Source organism: Cavia porcellus, unplaced genomic scaffold, assembly GCF_034190915.1.
Source record: "Cavia porcellus strain 051 isolate PalLab524CR breed Dunkin Hartley unplaced genomic scaffold, mCavPor4.1 scaffold_23, whole genome shotgun sequence".
Classification (NCBI taxonomy): Eukaryota; Metazoa; Chordata; class Mammalia; order Rodentia; family Caviidae; genus Cavia; species Cavia porcellus.
The window spans coordinates 26,027,219-26,048,788 of NW_026947506.1; the positions used below are offsets into that span (position 1 = coordinate 26,027,219).

Here is a 21,570-nt window from a genome sequence, read left to right on the forward strand (position 1 = left end):
ACAGTGCTAAAGGACTGACTTTAGTCCTAGGTTTATGTCTTGGCTGTCCCTTGTAGTTTGTGTGATTTGGGCCTCACACTCAGCTCTGACCTTTAGCTCCTTGTAAAAATGCAGGGATTGTCAGACATGGTGGTACCAGACACGGTGTCAGGCGTGCCTGTAATTCCAGCACTTGGGAGGCAGAGGCCTGAGGATGACTGAGTTTGAGGCCACCCTGAGCTACAAAATGACTTGAAGGCCAGCCTGAACTGCATAGTAAAACTGTTTCAAAAAAGCCAAAAAAAAAAAAGGAAAAGGGAAGAAATCGCAGTGATTATTACTGTGTAGAGCTGCTGTGAGGATTAGATGACCAAGATGTTTGGAAAATCTTGTGTGAGACCAGGCACCTGGGGCATGCTCCATGGTGTTGGTGATCCGTGGTCTGTGGTGTGTGTTTTACTTGTGGTGGTGGTTGCTCATTTTCTAACTTGTTGCTCAGAACTGAGGGGTTGGAGAGGTGGCCTGCAGCCTCTGAGAGTGGTCACCCTTCTGGTGTGAGGCGGGCTGGTTCTACTGTTTGTGGACCAGCAGAGCAGGTGACAGGGCAAATCCAGGCTTCGTGCATAGAGAAGTCTCTTTATAGCTAAACCTGGCTAGAGACTTTTCTTAGTGTCTTTTTTTTTTTTAATTGAGTTTGAATCACTTTCTAGTTGAAAAAATGATATTTTAAGATTCCACTTAGTCTGCCTAAGACTCCTTGACCCTTTATCCTGTCTCCTTTCCCCATTAGAGTCTGTAACTGGTAAGCTTTCGTGAGATAGGCATGTCTTTAATATACCTCTACTTCCTTTTTCCAGCGTGAGATAATTTCCGTTTCTGTGAACAGTAATGGGCAGTGTTCTCAATCACGTTTTACAACAGTTTGTCTGGCCTGAAAACATTTGTTTCACATAAACTAGGTTTTTATTTTTTATATCAGGAAATTCATTGTTTTAGGTTGATCTTAATGTATGTCTGAAAGAGAATATTGTCTGTCCAAAATGATGTGCTTTTCGTTAATCTTGAAAATTGCAACCAAAAGAGTCGTGTAACTGAAGGTGGTGTCCACAGGATAGCTGTCCAGTTGAGGAGTTCAATTTTAAAAAACTTATCCTAAAGGACACTTTACCTTTTTTGACCCTCAAAATGCTTCCCTTCATTTCACACACCCTTGTCCCGCTGGATGTGGTACTGTATGACTTCTGCTGCCCCCAGAGTCAAAATGATCATAAAAGGTAAACGTTTCACATCAATTCAGGACACTGAGGTAATGGCAGTACAGTTAAAGACGTGGAAAGAGAACTTCCAGAGCTGCTTCACAGAGTGGCAGGAATGATGGGATCAGTAGGGCTGGACGGAGAGGAGTGTTTTGAGATGGGTTAATGGTGAAAGGTCTTTTTTAACTGTAATAATGTTTTTAAAAAACTTAAATCTACTGTATTTTTAATCACACTTTGCATGTCAGTATATCAGACTTTGTAAGAATTCCTACTTGTATTTTGCAGTTAAACTAGAAGTTGAGAACTATATTGTAACCAAGATAATTCAGTGTGTCATTGAAGAGACTACAGTTATAGATCCTGCATTTATATTAATACTTTTAATCATTTTTGGCAAGTTTTGTAGAATAACTAAAGTGGTCCTCCTGTCTCAGATTTTCTTTTTAATATGTAGTGTACTTTATAGTCCACCTTGATATGATGAGCCAATTTCTTAGATGGTATTTTGCTTTTGAAAAGCATAACAAAAGAAGTACATGACCTTTAAAAGGATTCATTCCATTTGGAAGCACTGAGATTTTTTCGGTACTTAGGGATGATTGCCGTGGGGGAGGAGGGAGCACAGAGGAGTGGTGAGTAGTCAAGAAGGCTTCCATTGGAGACTTCTAGAGTGACGATGCTGGGGACCTTGGAAAGTGAGTGAGCAGAGAGGCCCGCTTGGGTAGTGAGGGAGTGTAGGGGCAGAGACTGAGTCATGCAATGCATAGAAATTAGCCACTGTGAAACACCAGTATAGCTGGAACATAGGAGGTGAGAGTCGGAAAACCAATACATTAAACCAGGTGGTGTGAGGCAACCCCTTGGGGACCCCTCCTGTCGCTCAGAAGCTATTCATGTTCCCCATTCTTATTTCTCAATAAATTTTCCTACTTAAAAACAACAACAAACAAACAGGCAATGTGGATGTCAGGGAGCTGTCTAAAGGCTTCAATGTTAGAAGAGATGAAGGCTGGTGACAGATGAACTGGAAAGAGGGACTTTGGCAGGAGGACCATTTGCATGGTTCTCATGAAAGACCTCCCAGCTGATGGGAGAGTGCAGGGCCTGATGAAGTGGTGGAGACGGTGTAAAGGAAGAGTGTTCAAGGAGATGCTGGGCAAGCCTGGTGAGTAGGAGGTGCAGGACAGCATGAGAGATGAGCTGGGCAAGTGAGCCAAGAAATTGCCAAATGTGTAGCTCAGCTGTGTGGTAGGAGACTCCGTCTCACCAAAGGCAATTAAAGGAGAAAGCGTTTGAAGCCCAAATTCTAAATCATAACAATTGATTTCTCTGTATTCAAATTTTTTTCTTTAAAAGTAGTACTTTTTAATTCATTGATAAATTCTTTCATTCAAGATGAAACAGTATGCTTCCATATTAAATATATTTTCAAACAAAAACAGGTGAGCAAACTAACTTCTGGGATTTTACTGGATGTGAGCAATATGGTGAATGTTTAAATCAAAAACGTTTCATAGTACAAGACACTTTTGCCATGAGTCCCGCTTAGTCTGCTCCCCCTCACTTTAAACCCAGTTATATCATGGTTCTTGGCACTTTTTGAAACATTTCTGCAAGTCCTCTTTCCTGAGTGTCTTTAGTTGTGCTGGTATGGCTGCCTTGATATTCTGACTCATTTCAAAATGTGTACCTTTCGAATCATTTTGACTTTGGGGAAAAGCCAGAAGTGCACGGTGCCCGATACAGTGAGTAAGGTGGATGAGAACATACCATAATATTTTTACTTGACAGAAATTGCTGGGGATGTTTGAACAGCAATCACAACATATGAATGTTTTAAGTAAGAAATTTATTGCAGTAAAAGACACATTGCCACTAATCACCATCAGACCACTCGGTATACTGTATTACTGTACTTGATTCAAGTATACTTATCCCTTTATTCTTGGTGGTGGGTCTTTCACTGTGGGAAGTTTATTTAATTTTAAATTTTTATTAGTGTGTAATGTTTGCAGTACATACTGATTACATTCTCTTTTTCCCTCTTGGAAAATTGATGCATATACACAACACATCTCAATTTCTTCTTCATCCTCTTTCTTCCCTTCCCAAGAAGTTTTTTTTTAGAATTTAAATATTCATCATATTTTGATTACTCCTTGTATCTATTTATTTATCTAATCAGTGGTACTGGGGATTAAATGCCAAGAGTTTGCACTGAACTATATCCCCAACACTTTAAATTTTTCTTTTTTTTTTTTTAAATTTCGAGACAGGGTCTTAATAGGTCACCAGGTTGCCAGGCTTGGCTCTAGCTTGCCATCCTGCTCAGGTGTCCTAGAGCTCAGACTGCAAGCACAATCCCCGTGTTCTTTTACTTCTAAAGTCCTATGAGTCGTTGCTTTAGAGATACTTTCTGAACTCTCTGGAGCAGAGATGGTGTAGTGGACTGAGAACCTTGTTGGGATTCTATTCTGATAATGATGATTATTAAAACAAATACTAGTGTGGAATACAGTGCTTGGCCCCTTGGTAATCTTTTTAGGTCTTGAATCAGCCCTGTGACTTGGCAGTGGTGATTACGTTTATTTTATGGATTCCTGTGTTCCAATCCCCAGACCCCAAATCCATGTGTTGGAAACTTAATCTCTCATGCAGCCATATTGGATGGAGAACCTTTAGGAGAGCTCTAACCTCATGAATGGATTAATGTCCTTACTGAGAGAGATTTGTTACAAGATGTGGTTCAGCTACTCTTCTGTGACATCATATGTCACAAAAAGAAGCCCTTCAGCAGTTGTGGTTGCTTCACCTGGACTTCAGCCTCCAGAACCAGAGCCATTACTTACAATTACCAAGTCTGGGATTCTGTTGTGCTGCGCAAATCAGACTAAGAAAGACACAGGTGAAGAAACGGTGCTCAGTTAACTTGCTCAAGGCTGTGGCTGGTAAGCAAATTTGAATCCAGCACTGTGACCCAAGGCCTGCACTCCTAGCTCCTAACAGTAATTATAAAGGTCACTGACTTCACAGATTCTCTGATTTTTTTTTTTTAACCAAACTCTTTATTTTTGTGCTTTAAGTGTGTGGGGAATCTTTGAAACATGAAGTTTTGTGGAGCTTTGCTCTGTACTGCGTATCATGCAAGGCGCTTCCCTTGGTCACTGCATCTGCTGTGGGCCATGGTATTATCAGCATACTGGGCAGCAGAAGGTGGTTATGCTGAAGTAACAGTTCCAAAGTTGAAGTGGTGCAATCTAGTACAGGTTTATTCTGAGTAAAGTTAGTAGTATATGAAGAGGAAATGGAGTAGCCAATAATAACACAGAACTGTCATTTTCTGTAGGGCCTTCCTGCTATGGGACACAGGCTGAGTCCTGTGTGTAATGCATTGGTCACTGGACTGACACAGAAGTACCTCTGCTCTGTGGAGATATTTTTTTAAAAAATTGTTGCTTACTGTGGAATGGTTGTTGATACATAATACAGTTAGAAGTATATTCCAGCTTTGCTGGGCTTGTTACATTGTCCAAAAGACTTTGTAAAGCAAGGTCAGTTTATTAAACTAACATTTCCAGGTCAGATTTGAACAGCAAAGAGATGACAACAACAACAGCAGCAGGCTCCAGAGGGGAGGAAAGGAGAGGCAAGATCCTGACATTAAACTGAAACATGGCCAGGTGTGCTTTGTGCCCGATGAGGGTCCCATGACCTTTTGTACCTGAGGAGAGCAGCTGAATAGCTAAACAAAGCCTCCTGCCGCTGCTTCTGTCTACAGCGGGTGGCCTTGAAGCACAGATTGACAGGCACACATTGCACCACCCAGCCCCAGGCCAAGCCACATAACAATAGGAGCTATAGAGTACCACTTCTGTCTGTATTTGGGACATCGTGGGAATTTTATGTTAAAGGAGCATCCTGAAGGGGTATAATACCCGTATCTATACTTCACGAGTATTTCTATTGATGAATTATTAATTTTAGTTTTATGAGTTTTATTATATTAAACAATGAGTACTTAACAGGAAAAAATATTGAATTTTTAATATTGTTTATAAGAAAGATTTTCAGCATCAACTTTTTGGTGTATAAAGTCTAAAATACGACAACAGAAATAAATGCCTTTATAAACTGTAATGAAAACACCAGTGGACCTCTACACCAAAAATAATCTTTTCTTTACTTAACCACCCCTAATACAGTCTTCAGACATGGAAGTAGCACCTTCTCTACACAAATATTGCTTACATTGACAACGCATGTGTTTTGCTTTCCTGGCCTTTTTGAAGGAAATCTTGCTGGGCTTGCTGTTTTGTCAGGAGGTTCTTATTATATTATACATTGTATAGTTAACAGGGACCTAAAATATCAATAAAATAAAGTATTAAATGCTTAATATGTATTATGTTATATTTAGAATAAACAACATTTTCACGTCTGCTGTGTAGTTGCTTACAAAGCCTCAAAGATAACATCAGGCATAAATTCCTATGTGAACTAAAATGAAAATACCAATAGAACTTGACAACAAAAATAATCTTCACCTCAGTTACACACAAAGCAGTCTTCACATATGACAACTGCATGTTCCATACATAGATATCACACGGGTGGCTGAGTTCCAGAATAAAGTTTTAAATTGGAAGTAAATGTCTGTGCATCTATTTGGATTGTTCCCTTTACAAGGATGTAGTAACCTTTTTTTTTTATCTCTCTTAATGAGTTTTGGCTTGAAATTCACTTTATCTGCAAATAGCATAGTTACACCTGCTTTTTTCTGGGTTCTTGTTGTGTTCTGGATGTTTTGTATTCCCATCCTTGTTTGTATGGCACAGCTGACATCTTTTTGGTTCTCATGTTGTTATAGTAGGTCTTTGTGATGTTGTACCTTCCTCTTCACCTGTCAGCTTACCAGTGTGCTACACAAAGTTTTTGTATAGTTTGCCAGGCAGAAATATTTTTCTTTGGTATAAATGATCTCTTATGAGTTCCAGTGTCAGTCCTTTAAGAAAACTTCTCCATGATATTTTGCACTTGTCATGTTTTTTTCTTTGTAAATTATCAAACTATTCATGCTACAGGTTTAGGATTTAGTAAAACACAACCATTGGCCATTTCTGATTTGATTTTTTTCTAGAGCCTCATTCAATTGCTTTATTGTTACCACTTTAGAGAGGCCAGATGAGTGGTTTTCAGATGGTCCCACCTCGACCCCTGGGTTTACCTGTGGTGAACTGGATGTCTGGGGTTGCATTTTGTTTAGTGTCTTCTCGTTTTCTTTTTTTTTTAGTTTAATTCCTGGGGTGATGTTGTAAATTGCCTATGGTAGGTTGCTTTATTGCTAGTATTTAGGACCTTTAGGTAATGATTACTTCCCTGAGGTATCTTGTAGGTGTAGCTGGTCTTTGGGTTTTGAGTCTGTTGGAAGATCTCATCCCTTCAGTTTGTTGGAGATAAGGAGTTGCTGTTTGGCTGGCCCAGTCCCTAGTTCTTAGCACTGTGCCACAGTATTTTCTGTGAGCTTTAGTCAGTCTCAGTCATGAAACACAAGGAAGAACAACTGTTTAGAACAGTTATGTCACTGTTGGCTGTAGTGGTACCAATAATATCAAACACAGCCTAAAAAATGACAACCTGAGCCAACCATTAATTTGCCACTTTTAACTGTGTGAACTAGATTTGCAGTTATATAACAAAATCGAAAACCAGAAAATTATATGCAGAACACAAGTCCTTCCTATGTCAATTTTGCCCTCAGGGGTTAAAAGTTAAAATAAGTTAGGAAGAAAAGAGAAAAGTGAAGTAAAGTCGGAGGACAAAGAGAGATGATCACACTAACTTTGGGAAACTGGTGCAGAAGACTGGAAAGAAAGAGAGAAGGAAGAGATCAAAGGAGGAACAGAATAGAACCACAACCATAAAGAGACTAGAAACTGCTCACGTTCATGTAAAAACATGATCAAACAATGAAGGAGGAAAAAAAATGAAAACAAAAAGAGAAACACAACCATAACAACAAAAACAAATGAGAGAGAGGGAAACAAAAAGTCTGCTTCCAGGTTTGTCTCTCCTGGCACTGGTGGACAGTGTGTAGAGACAGAGTCCTAACCAGTGCCAGTGTGTCCCAGCAAGCCAGCAGTAGCTCTTCAGCACAGTAGTGGAGAATCCCAGTGAGCCTGCACTTTCTGGTCGAGACCAGACTCATTCAGTCTGCAGCTGTCCACATGTCTTCTGTGGGCCTGAGCCCAGCAAGGAGCTATTAGATGGAGCCAGCAGCTTCTCAAGAGATCTGAGTGCAGCTGGCACATCTCCACGATGGCTACTGGACAGTAGCTTTCTCATGTGGGAGGACTGAGCCCTCAGTACTCACCACCAGCTAGTGCAATCCTCCAGGTCCACTGCTCCCTCTGTGGAGGCCTCTGGGGTTGCCAGTAGTTACCAAGTGTCTGCAGGTTTGCAGTGTTCCTCTGGCACAGTGAGCCCTGTCTAGGGAGAAGGTGCTGCTGGCTACCTCCTCCTTTGTTGAAGTTTGTTTTTTTACTCTGTGGGCTTCAATATGTACTTCAGATTCTTCCTGGGTCCAGGGACACACTTTCCTCCTTCCTTCATCCTCATGTTGCTGTTTCTCCTAGAGCTCTTTCTCTGCTGCTTACCACTCCATCAAAGGCTTTCTGATGGGGCCAGGGATGTATGTATCTGTGAGCATCTAAGTGGGAGGAGATAGCCTGCACTTTTTATTGCAGCAGAGCCCGTCAGTCCGGATTCTGGCCTCAATGCTCTTGGCTTGTGGAAGGCCAGGCTTTCCTTCAGGCTTTTCCTGAGTTTGGATTACCGCCTGCCCAGCCTTCTGACTCCTGCAGTCCTTTGTGTGTTTACCAATCCCCAGAGTTGTTTCTACTGCTTTCTATTCTTCACACAACAATCTCTACCCACAGAGAATCAATTCCTTGAGGGCAGAGACTTGGCCATCTTTGTCCTTATTTCCAGGCAGGTAGGTGGTCATGGAAATGTAATAAAATAAGACAGCAGTTCTGGGATCCACCTGGTGTAGCACTTCGGTTAAGCAGCAACTGGAGCAGTTGTTGGGTCCCTGGGGACAGATGAGCAAACCAGGGGTTGTGCCTGGTGGCCACTGGCATCACTGGGTTTTTGCCTGCTCCCTGCCAGCACTGGCCAGGAACTGAAGCCTCCTGATGGGCATTGTTAGGCCTCTCCCTTCATGCTGGGAGTCAGAGGCTGGCTCTGGAGTGTCCTCCCGTGTGGCAGCCCACATGGTGGCAACAGAGTGCAGAGCTATGACAGGAGGCCAGTGCAAGGGAAGGGGCCTGTGACCTTTCCCATAAGAGGTAGCTCCAAGGGGAGAGGTGGACTGGTTGGGGCTGGGCAGGCAGCGCTAAGAGCAGGAACTGCCCTGACAGAAATCTGCCCGCAGGGGCCTTGGCAAAGGAGAGCGGGAGTTTCCACCAGCCCCACCCTGCCCACGTGTCACATCTTCACATCTAGCAGGGCATATATTTTTATACCGGTTTTTCTAGGCTTTTTGCTATATACTGACTAAAGTTACAGCAAGCAAGGTTTTCATGTGCCATTGTACTGAATTGGGCTACCTCTGCAAGAAAAATCAAAAGAAAACGTTTTTAGAAAAACAAATCCTAAGTGCAAGAAATTCAGCGATGAGCATTTCATGGGTAAAACTCATCTCCTGATGCTTGGGAGCTCCGGTATACAGCTTGCTGTTGGTCTGCAAAGTAGGCGAATACACAGATAGGTTCCTGTTTTCCCCAGGTATGGCTACTGTGAACCATACTCAGATTCCATTATGGCAAATTAGATGTTTGCAGACCAGAAGAACAGGGTGTATTTTACCCACATGATGCTCAGGGATACATCCTGGGAGCATTATGTGTGTAAAAATCTTGATTTGAGTGTTTTGCACACTTATGCGTATCTTCCCATTTGTTATACCAAGTGGGTAAACACAGAGATTGCTTCTTGTAGCCCTCGGATGCAGCTACTGAGATGAATAGTCAGCTACCATTATGCTAAAGTACATACTTAGATTAGAAAATTTGAGCCGAACATGGTGGTGCATGCCTATAATCCCAGTACTTGGGAGGCTGAGGCAGGAGGATCACTGTGAGTTTGAGGCCAGAATAAGATATTTAGTGAGTTCAAGGCCAGTCTGGACTACACAGTAGGACCTTGTCTGAACAACAACAACAAAAAAATACGCAGTGAGTTAGGGTTACCTACAATATTGCCCCAGTAATTTTGCTTTTGTTCTTAATAAACATACCGCCTAAGCAGACACCTGTTTAGATCTCTTTTAATTGTTTCAAATACCACAATTTGAGGGCCACAAATACATTTTATATATAAATTTTAATCAAACTAAATAGACTGACTCCTGAAGTTATTTACAATAAACCCATGTGTTATTTATGTTGAGTGATAGATTCATTTTAAAATAACCATAAGGAGAGTTTTTTCTCAGTTTTGTTAAAATAGAAGCCAGTCGTTGGGAGAAATCAGGAGATAGCTTTTTTAATCAGGAGGAGCATCACACAAAAATAATTTATTTCTCTCACCTGGTAGGTAGAGCATTATGAATCATTTATTGAAACGTAAATTGATTCTTTACAAGTATCAATTTTAATAAATTTATAGGGACTAGTAACTAAAATGGTAATGTACCCTGTTAAGAGATTGCTGAGAAAACTGGAGCTTGGGGTTATAATGTTACATCCTTCCACACAGCCTTTGGATTAAAAACCTGCTCTTTTATTTAATGAGCTATTAATATTAACAGGTTTTGCTGATTATGGTATCACCCAGGCATGGATAAACTTCCTCTTAAAAGCATATAGTGTAAAAATTACCCACTTGGAAACTTTTTGGGCTTAAGATTTTTGAGTCTATATTTCTGCCAAATGTTAAGAGATTGAAAAGATGAACCTATTTGCTCCTTGGTATACTATATCTTTGAGTGGAATTTATAATTTTACTGCTGGGGAAAAATTATTTTAGGCATTGCAAGACTGACTGATGATTTTATTCATTCAACAAATACATACTGAATACTAGGATACTAGGATGCAGTAGTATTTGATGAGGAAAGTAGACAGGAAACAAAAACACTTAAATGTGTATCAAATAGTGATAAATGATGCAGATAACACTGAATCATGGGAATATGGAGTTAGCAGAGGAGCTGCTGTGTGGTGCTGAGTAGTTAGGAAGGGCTTTTCTGCTGATGACATTGTGTTCTGATCTTGGCAATAGTGAATCTAGAATCTTGAGAGGATCCTTTGTTACACAAATGCAAGGATGGCCCTGGCCTCCCGGGTTCACTGAGAATTGTTTGAGTCCACACTATGTCCTGAGAGGGATCATATTTAACTTAGGTACTGCTAAAAGAGAACTGTCTTTTTGCCTTTGTATTTGGCATCCATCTCTGAGCCCACCATTTTTATCCCCTCTAATCCTCATGCAGAATAATGGTCCCCCAAAGATGTTTCATCCTCTTTCCCATAGATACATTATGGGACAAGGAGGACTTAAGTTGCTGCTCATCAGCTGGCTTTAAAATAGGGAGGTTGTCCTGGCTTATCCGGGCAGGATCAGGGAAATTCTAAGAGTTTCTGCGGGTAGGAGAGGGAGACAGCAGACAAGGTCAGCCACGTGCTGTGGAAGGCGCCCAGCCTGTTCTTGCTGGCTTTGAGGGCAGATGAAGGATCCATGGCCAGTGAATGCGGGTGACTTCTGGAGAAGGGAAAGGTACTTGTGATGCCTCGGAGAATGCCTCGTGGCTGACATCCCAAGTCCAGCCCAGGGCAGTGTGCGTCAGATTTCCTCCCTACAGAGGTGTAAGGGAACAGGTTTGTGTTGTTTCAAGCTGCCGAGTTTGTAATCAGTGTTAGGCAATGAATACAGTAAATAGTTTGATCAGATAACCTTGTCCCCTTAGTGCTTTCATTGGCTTTATTTCTCATAGTTATATCCAAGCCAGGGAAGGCAGCTGTAATGAAACCGCTAATCCTGGTTGTAGCTGCGGTTACACAGATCTGTGTGTTCTTTCTGAGGATTGTTTATGAATGTTGTTTACATTACAATTTCTCTTGAAAATTAAGGTCTGAAAATTAAGGTCTAGTTCTGTCCTTTGGAGACTTTAAGGCTCCCAAAATACCATTGTGAATCTAACTAGCCCAGAGGGTTTTTTTTCATCCACAACAATTTGATTTTTAGTGTGGCTGATTTTAAACACAGAGATACCCAGGCATTGGTATCATCACATTTCTTTATCTTAGAATATGACCGTTTTCTTTGAAGACCTCAGTGGATTACATAAATCTTTAAGAATCATATCAGAGAGAGAGGGGCTGGAGGAGCCTTTGAGAAAACTTAAGGAGTCTGTTATTTTCATTTCCAGCACCAAGGATTGGGCAGTTTTGAGGTACGCTCTTTGGCCTGCAGTGGGTTACTTTCAGTCTTTACAGGAGTTCAGGAGAGGCTCTGCACTTAGCAAGTAGATAACAAGTACTACTTCCCATGCCTTTCCTGCTAACAGGAATCACACTTACACAGATTTGAAAACTTTTTTTTTTTTTTTTTTTGGTGCTGGGACTGGCTCCCAGGGGTGGTGCGTACTAAGCAAGCTTTGTACTATGTTTGTACTATGGAGCTATCCCTTAGCTGAAAACATTCTTTTTAGCAATGTGATAAATCAAAGATAATATGTCTTCATTTTTTGTAAGTACTGTAGTATAAGACAAAGAAGTAATTAGATTGGGAATGTTACTGTTTGTTCAATTTTATGTTTTGGCAATGTAATAGGAAGTTAAATTGGAGGGAAGATGTGAGTTCTGTGGTTTAAACTTGGGGCTGTGTCACACATCCGCCATCCTTTTGATGGAGAGTGAGCTTGCTTGGGTTTTAAGTGATTGTCCAGTGTATGTGGGCCGTGAACACTACAACTCACATATGAAAGTGTTATTTTAATTTACTGGCTACTTGATTATGGATTCAAGTGGGATTTTGCATAATTACTCTGTTTGCACTCACTGTTTTTTTTTTTTTTTTTTTTTACCCTCTTTCACTCCCCCCGCCCTTTTTTTTTTTTTTTGGATACCAGGAATCAAACTCATGACCCCGCGCTTGCCAGGCAGGCACTGTGTTGCTGAGCTGTATCCCGTTCCTACCTTTCTTAAAAAAATGACATTTACTGAGTTACATATGCAACCCTTTTTATTTTTTATTTCGAGTAGGGTCTCACCAAGTTGCCCAAGTTGGTCTTGAAATTGTGGTCCTTCTGCCTCAGCCCCCTGAAGAGCTGGGATTACAGATGTGCACCACCTTGTCTAGTTTATCAAGATATTGAGTCATCCTCATTCACATGTCTTGTACAGTCTCTCCTAGATTTGTTTTCCTAATTACTTGAGTACTTCATTGAAAAATATACTGCACTGTGTGTATTTGGGCAGTGAGTGTTCTGAGGCCCTGTGAGGTGTCTTTTAGGGTGAATTGTTAGGCCACCAGCACGGGGAGGAGGGCATCTCCCCTGCTAGGAGGAGGGTAGGAGCTGGTGGAGCAAATACAGCCCTTTGCTTCTCACCCCAGGAGGGCTCGCTGCTGCTGCCCATTTGCCCAGTGAGCAAAGCAGAGAAACATGGGAGGGACAGGAAGAGGTCTATAAAGCATCTAGCCAGTTTTCTGTGGCCTGGCTCCAAGGCTGCCCAGGAGGAGCATCCTTGGTCTCCCTGCCTGGTGATTTCAGTTACCTTCATAGTTTTGGGGTATTAGTGGAGTGTTAAGTGTTTTGAATCCTTCTTGTTGTTTTAATCCCGTCCTTAGGCATGATTTCAGTGAGTTTTGGACAGAACTGTTTGATTCTTTCCTTAGTTCTATAATCTTCAGATGAGACCAAACCAACAACAGCCTATACCCTTCCGTTTTCTTGTCTTTCACCTTGGCTAAAACTTCTAAATTAGTTGTGAAAGAAGCAGAAATGATCATTGGTACCTGTGAATTCATGTTCTGGTGATGAAGAGAGCACTTTTGTTAGGTAAGTATCATACTGGCTTTTTATTTTAATCTTCATACTTGGCTAATTGTAGCTTCTTTGGTAAGGAAAAGGTCTCTTTAAAATGAGAAACCAGGGTTCAACTTTATAATTGCTGAGTATCTGTCAAGAGATAGCCCTAGAGTTTTTCTTCTTCAATCTATAAACTGATGAAGTCAGATTTCTTAATGTCCAGTGTTGCATTCCTGCAATATTTGATCTTAACCTTCCTAGGCTGGGCTTGATTTATGGTCTTCTATGTAGTGTTTTCACATTTTACCTCTTAAGTTGTGATGGCTTATCTTTTGGTGTGCTCTAGGAATTGTGCTGTCACACATGAATTAAGAAGAATTTTTAGATTTCCCTGTCATGGGGAAGTTTAAATAACAGGGGCTTTTCTATTCTATTTAAGTTTTTAGTGCCACATTGTGGATCAGGTACCTTGCTGCAGGAGATAGATAGTACTTGGATAAATTTCATTTTCAAGTTTTTTTTGTGTGTGTTTATCCTACTCTTTAGTGCTATTAGTCAGCTTTCCATTATTTAGACAATGTCCCAGAGACTATCAACTTGAAGAAGGAAAGCTATTTCAGCTCACGGTTTCAGGGTTTTAAGTCTGTGACCTCATTTCTTTGAGTCTGTGGCAGCACAGGGTATCATGCTGGGAGTATGTGGTGGAGGAGGTCCATTCACCTCCTGGAAGCCAAAGCAATGGAGAGGGACAGGAAAGAGCAGGCTCCATAGCATCCCCTGCAGGCCCACACCCCCAGTGACTTCAGTTCCTGCTGGGCTCCACCTCTCTCTGTCACATCAGTGTCACAGGCTGAGCAAGCCTTCATATAGGCCTGTACTGTCGATATCCAAACTACAGTAAATACTAATGTTTGGACTTACCAGTAATTCTGCTTTCTGGTTTATTAATTCATTTTTGGATTTTCCTGTGGTTCTCTGCAGTGCCACCCACCTAGCATCAAGGTTCTTTTCGTGTGGGAGTGCTTGATCTGGGAGTCCTAGGCCACAGTCTGCTCCAGAAGGAAGACTTAGAAAAATGGTAGCCTGGGTCAAAAAGTGGAGGGTGTGGAAAAAGAGGCAGAGGCCGCAGGTATAGTTGCTTCCTTCTAAGGAACTGTAAGGGCAGAGCCTTTGTGTTCTGGGTAGAGTTGGACAGGCCAGACAGGGTTGGTGAGAGAGCAAAAAGGTGAACCAAGTAATGAGCTTATCTTTTGTTCAGGTGGTTTATGTTTTCTTAACAAATGAAGGTGTGCTGTGAATTCATATTCAACAAATGTATCATTTTCTCTTCATTTGGTAATTGCTTTAATTTTTATTACTGTTGTGTTTTTATCTTTCTCTTCAAGGAAGTGGCTTTAGTGGGGCTGGCTAACTAGGTGCTTCTTTGTACCTGGTTTATGGAACCTGCATATAGAAATGCTTGAGAGAGATTTAAATCTGAAAATGGAATTTTCTGGGCCTTTATTTGCTACTGCTGCTGGAAGATGATAGAGCTTCATTTCTGTAAATTCATCTGTAATTGCAATTTATACTATTTCAAAATAGCTGTCTCTTTCCTTCTGTTTGGTCCCCTCGCCCCCCTTGCCTTGAACTAACACCTACTTTAGATGATCTGGGCAGTCCCTTTGGTTGATATTCTCTGACTTAGAGTGTGGAAATCTAAATGAGAATGTCTTGGAAAAGCTGCTTTCTAAACTTGGTTGGCTGTTACTACAGTATGTGTGTTTTCACTGGTCTTTATTAGCTACCCACAGTTTTGTTAGGTGAAGTTCAGAACAATGAAAAGACATAAACCCTGCTTCTAAGGATCTTGTGATCACCAGGGGATATTGAGAAGAAAGGAAAAGAGGGTTATGTTGGCTTTAGTGGCGGAAATTGTCCACCTGAATGGCATATCTTGAAGATTGGTGAGGTTATTCCATATGGCTGGAAGGAAATGAAAAGCTTATTTGCTTTGCTTGTTTCTACCCCCTCCTCTATATATTCTTATCGCTTTCCCAATATAAAGTAAATGATGAGAGTTGATCTTGTTTATGGTATGTGGCTTAGGGCATGGGAACCTTCACCTTATTTTTTCCTCCTTGAATTGAACATGAAATTCTGATACTACAGGGCAAAGGGGAGGCTAGGGTTTATGAAGACTGCATATATTGTGAATCTTAAGTAGAGCTCTTCAATTATTACAGGCTCAACTTTTCTCACTTTTCTGGTCAAAGTGATATGGTAAGGAAAACAGCTCTGAGGGTAAGAATCATAGTTCAGTAGATATAAAATTTTGAAGAGGATGTTGAACAACACCTTTAAAATGGCATTCATTTCTAGAATCAGTATAATAATGCAGTTTTAAAGACAGTAACTCAAATTGTTATTTATTTGCTATCTTCTTTAATCATCACAGCGACATTTGATGTGGACCCTATTATTATCCCCATTGTACAGATGTAGAACCTGTGGGTGGGGATGTTACTTTTTTGATACCTCCTTCTAACTTTCATTCACATGTACACATACATTTCTTGAGTAAATTTTGGATTATGCAAAGCAAGTTTTATGACCTACTTTTTCATCCGAGAAAACATTGTCTTTTGTCATTAAATAATCCTCAAAAATAGGCTTTAATATTAATCTGTGGGATATGTTATGAAGTGCAATTTATTTACCCCGTTTGTAATTTTGTATTTTGGGCTGGGTAATTTTTATGCTGGGTGCTGTGTTGTACATTGAAAGTGGTCCAGCATCATCCCTGACCTCTGTATGCCAGATGCCCATACCCTTTCCCCTGACTCCCCACAGAACTGTGACAATAACATGACCCTAGACACTGCCAATTGGTGGAGTTAGAGGACAAAATGACCTCTGGTTGGGAACTGTTTACTTAGCTCTGTGTATTTTATGCTTTTAAAAACCATACGTAGGTTGAAGTAGATTCACGGTAAATTTTCTGTTTATTTTTAAAAAGTAGGCCCATGCCTTCCTGATGACATAAGCTAATTTGAGCTCCTTTAAAAATATATTTTCCATAATGGTAATATTGTTTGAAAGTTGAGAATTTAACAACATTATTTACATTCATGTAAGAGTGTAATCGCTGTCTGTCAGCAGTCTGATGGAAAAGCATCCTGGGAGCTTTGACCAGAGTTATTTTATTGTAGATGAATTCCATTATCTCCATGTCACTTTCTTAAAAAGTTTGGTCATTGAGGCAGCTATAATGCCTTGTGTTATTGATGGAAGCCAGAGTTACTCTTTCAGCTTGTTTATGTGGTTTTCTTGATCTGTTTTGACACTTTAGAAGGATCTATAAAGCCATCTTTCCCCCCAGATACTCATCTTTTTGTACAAATAGAATTTTTTTGTGGTAGAACTGTAGCATACAGTAATTAATAGTTACAACTGTCTTTTTAAGGAAGTAACATTCTTTTTTATGTGTGTTGGGCTGGGGGTGATTTGCATAGTACAAAACTAATTAATATCTTTAGTCCTTGATTCATTTTGAGCTCACTTTCAGGGCCTTTTTAAAACTTTATTTCCCCTCATTATGGATGTCTTCTATCCCTTGTGAAAAGCTAAGAATCATTGTGATATATTTGGAATGCCCTATATTATGCATGTATATTTTGTGATGACATAGCTTTAAATAAATGGGTATATCCAGTAGTATGTAGTTCTTACTGATTTATGTGTCTTTGTTGATAATACTCTATGGTAGTGATTAGAATTGTTTTAAAAATGTTGTTGCATTTTTTGAGACTCAATGTGTTTGATTGACTTATAATGTTAATTTCAGAGATTAAATAATATATAACACCAACTTTTAAACTTTTCTGTCCTTCCTCTGTCTTTAATAGTAATTAAAAAGAAGTATTTTAGTATATCATGGGCTTTTATAAAATGAGTGTTTATAAAGAGAAAATATATTAAAATGCAAATTTTCTAAAATTCAAATGTTTTGATATTGGATTTTGATAGTTATTTTTATATATTAAACAAGGTTTACTACTTTTGAGTATTTCATTTCTCCTTAAGGTAATTACAGTTCTAGAGAGAATATCCTAGAGGAAGAAAGCTTATGTTTTATACCTTCAAACCCATAGTTGATTATTGATTTGTTTTTTATTAACATTTGGTGGGTTTTTTTTTTATTACTTGTTTTGTTTTTACTGTGGAAGTTCAAACTGCATGAATGCTTTTTTTGTTTAAACAATGAGAATTTCTTTTGAGGATGTTGGTGTTTTCTTATAGTATCTAGCTTTTGCAAACATTGAATATTTATTAAAAGGATTTGCCCCTAGTAGGTGTAGTTGATGACATGACACCAAGTAGACCATTCATGTGATTAAAATTTCTGGTGGTTCAGTTGAAGACCTGGAAGGAAGCTAAGTCAAGGGCTTCTCCAAAGAGTGGGAGTATGGATTCGGTAGAGTGCTTAACTGGTGATGCTTCCAGTACCGTTGTGTGGACTTTATATGATAATAGTTTATGTATGTATTTCAATATATCTAGCATTATTTTATGAAAACAAAGTAATTTTTATAAAGCAGTGATACCCAGAAATAAAATTTATATTTATATATAAATCATAATGAGAAAATACTACATCTTTTACAAGTAAAATTCAAGTCTTTATTTGGAATATTACAGGGATGTATTGTGTATTATATATTAATATGTGAAAAAGACATTGATAAAATTAAGATTGGAGGAAAAATACAGAATACATTGGTATTGCCTGTTATTGGAGGAAAAATACAGAATACATTGGTATTGCCTGTTAACACTTAAAAAGAGATTTCTTGAACACATTTTAAATGGTTAGGTAGAAAGCAAATGCAGTATTCTTGCTGATATGCAAGTTCAAATTAGATAACAGGACTTACCCTATGGGAAAAAATTAACAACAGTAACACAGTACTGAACAGTTTTCAGAAATACTGGATTGCTTTATTTGTTATCCCCCAAAATAATTTTTTTCCTCTGTTAAGTGCAAAAGTTGTAAGAATGACCAGAGTGTGACGTTTATTTTCAGATAGTGTTTGGAAATTTTATAGGACAGTTTAAGGGATTTGTCTTTAATTAAAAGTGCTACACACTTAGTAAAAATCCATGTTAGTTGAGGAATTGATTCTTTTGGCAAGGAAAGCTGCGAATTTTTCTTGTATGGGTAAATGTCACTCTGTTCATATCTGGGCTTAGATGCAAGTCAGGACTTGTTCTGTTCCACCAGGTTGTCATAGAAACGCAGTTTACTGTCATCTCAACTCACACTGTTGATGGTTTTATTTGTAGGTTTGTGAGATTATTAAAATTTAACAAGGATTATTGATTTGATTTTTATTAAGACTGGGTTGTTTTCCATGGAAGTTAAAATGGAATGAAGGCGGGGTTTTTTCCAAGTTTAAAAAAAAAAATGAAATGAAATTATATTAAATCTTGATTTTTAAAATTTTTTTTATTTAAAATGAGATATAGAGCCTGCAGCAGCAGATAACCTCAGTAAATTGTATTTTTGAATCACTTTCTATTTTCTTTGTTTATTGGGGGGAAAAAAACCTTAAAAATTCAGCTTTAGCCTGCATTTAGCATTTAACTTAACATAAAAGATACCTGTCAAAAAAGCGTGAAATGGTACATCAGGTGCCTAATATTGGAGTTTTCAATTTATTTATGGTTTTCCATATATTGCACGAATGCTTCAGTGAACTGTATTGTGAAAGTATTTATTTTTGTATATTTATGTGAGAGAAATTATTTAGTTTTCCACTTATAAATAAGACAGGCAAATGTTATTTACAGTAACTTTATCTAATGGTCCGTGGATGAGTGCTTTTATGCAAAATAGTCAAGAGGCTACAATTAACTTTTCACATTGGATGCACATTTGATGTCCAGACTTGAGCAACATGTGGCATCTTATTATAAAAACCAACATTCAGGATTCAGTTTGTATTTAACACATTTGCTCCAGAATGCACACATAGTCTGTAACAGATTTAATGCAAACTTTGGAAGGATTTCTATTTCTTCTTTGTAGATACATAAGTAGAAGTGTTTATTGGTTGCATTTTGTAACTTTTTAAATTTTCTTTTAGATTCAGTTCATTAACAGTTTCATATTTTATATTAAAACAAGTCAGTTTGGGGTGTACCAGCTCTTTAAATTTGGTTGATTAGCATAAGGAGTCTTTCTCTAGAAATGTGAAGGATTTTGGGTAGCTGTGCTTACTGTACTTGTGTTGCTAGTCTTATTTATGGTTTTCCATGTATAATAGAAAACCATAAATAACCATTTCCATATAATTTCTTGGAAAATTAATAATACGTATGCCATCTTTTATTGTAATACTCTGTTCCTAAATAAACAACAGCTATGTGTACTCGAATTAAATTTTAGAGAGCCCAAATCAGTAGACATGGAATAAATGACTCTCTTTAAAACTAAAGGTGATTATTCTTCCAAGTTTTACTGCTTTCTTGCAGGTCACCTGCATGGTAGTCCTCAGTGGTCTTACCCTCCCTCTTGTTACTCATGTCCTTGTGTCCCCTGCCACTACATTGAATCAGGGTGACTTGTATGATCAATAGGATATTGTAGAGATGATAGTGTGTAACTTCTGAGGCTAGGTCATATAAAACACAAAGTTTCACTTGGTTCTTTTTTAACTCACTCATTCTGGGGAAGGCCACCTAGTATGAATGTAGGACACTCAGGCAACCCCGTAGAAGAGTCCCTTAAAGCAGAAGAGCTGAACCCTTCTACATGGACCATCTTGCCAGCCATTTGAGTGCGCCATCTTGGAAACGACAGTATGATGTTAGTCATGGCTTCTAATGGTTGCAGTCTCAGCTGACATCTTTCTTGCAGTCCTGTAAGGGAGCTCGAGAGAACCACCTAGCTCAAGTGTTTGCCCACAGAAACTGTAAAAATAATACATATTTATTGTTGCTTTAAATCAGTAAGTTTTGGCATAATTTGTTATGTAGTAACAGACTGGTAATGCACCTGCTAAATAAACACATTTAAAACATTTCCCATTGATCACATAATGTGTAACTAATTATATGTAGGTATAGCAGTCACTTAAACTGAGTCAAAGTCTAATTGGTATTTGGTAAGTTTTTGTGTCTCCTGGGGGCCAGGATTTCCAACTGTGAGCCTGTAGTGTTCACTAGAACTGAGCTCACTGATGCTCTAGAACTCTAGTTCTTATCTTCTCAGTGTATCAAGGCAACTAGTGTGCATTTTTGAGGCCTATCTTTTTGGCCTGACACTCTATACAGCTTTAGAAATTAATGGTCTTACAGAAAATAATGGTGGGATAACAAGCTTCTTTCTCTGCCCCTCTTCCAACGGGCTTTTCCCCCTCAAGTCTCTATATTTGTCACTTTGTCCCATCAAGCACCAAAAGGGTTGCTTTCCTGCCTTCAGGAGTGGCTGTTTTCCAAGCAGAGTTGGTTTTGAACCTCCTGTCCTCCAGCCAGGTATGGCAAATGCTTCCAGGAAGAATGTGTCTGTAGGGTGTCGGGTGGCCTCTCCTTGGTTTCTCCACCTAGTCTCAGTAGCCATTTGATGCCTGGAGTAGATGATGTCTGTTTCATCAAACTTTCCCTGTTATTTTAGGTGGAAGCATTGATGTAGTCAAGGTACTTTAATTTTAGCTGGAGTTTGAAGAATTATTTTTGAAGGAAATATCAATGAGTGGATTATCTTTATGAGCTTGGATTTTGGTATTTCTTTACACATTATATAATAAAAGCTTTTTCTGAGTCATTACCATGGTAATTTTAACAGCTATCCTTCATTATTAATGGTGGCCATTATAGTGACTATTGATTGCTAGCTTTATTCCTTCACTATAAACCTGAAGAATATTTTACGATGTTGTACCACACAGTAAGATCAAACATAAAAAAATGACAGTACAGCAGTAAGTCTGTCTATTCCTGTTTTCAACTTCTGAGTTTATTCTTCCAGTGAAATTGATATACCTCATTGGCTCAAGGAAACAGGATAGTTTTAACTACTACCTGTGGCTGTAGTTATTGACAGTGGGTCAGGGACCAATTCTTGTTCCCCCTTAACAAATGTGTTTCGAGTCTTTCAAAAACAAATCTGCAATGGCTGCCCCTTGTCTGTGTTTTTCACTGCAGGAAGAAGAAAGTGAAGAGGAACCCAAGCTGAAATATGAAAGGCTTTCTAATGGGGTGACTGAAATTCTTCAGAAGGATGCAGCCAGCTGCATGACAGTCCATGACAAGGTGAGG

General features: G+C 39.2%; 1 protein-coding gene across 1 annotated transcript in view; it reads left to right on the forward strand.

The window, feature by feature from the left end:
- Vps41 (VPS41 subunit of HOPS complex) overlaps nucleotides 1–21,570 on the forward strand; it is a 147,228-nt gene that overhangs the window by 11,447 nt on the left and 114,211 nt on the right. The window contains exon 3 of the mRNA XM_003469953.5: nucleotides 21,457–21,564. Within this exon, the coding sequence (XP_003470001.2) occupies nucleotides 21,457–21,564 (108 nt within the window). The remainder of the gene's footprint in view (nucleotides 1–21,456; nucleotides 21,565–21,570) is intronic.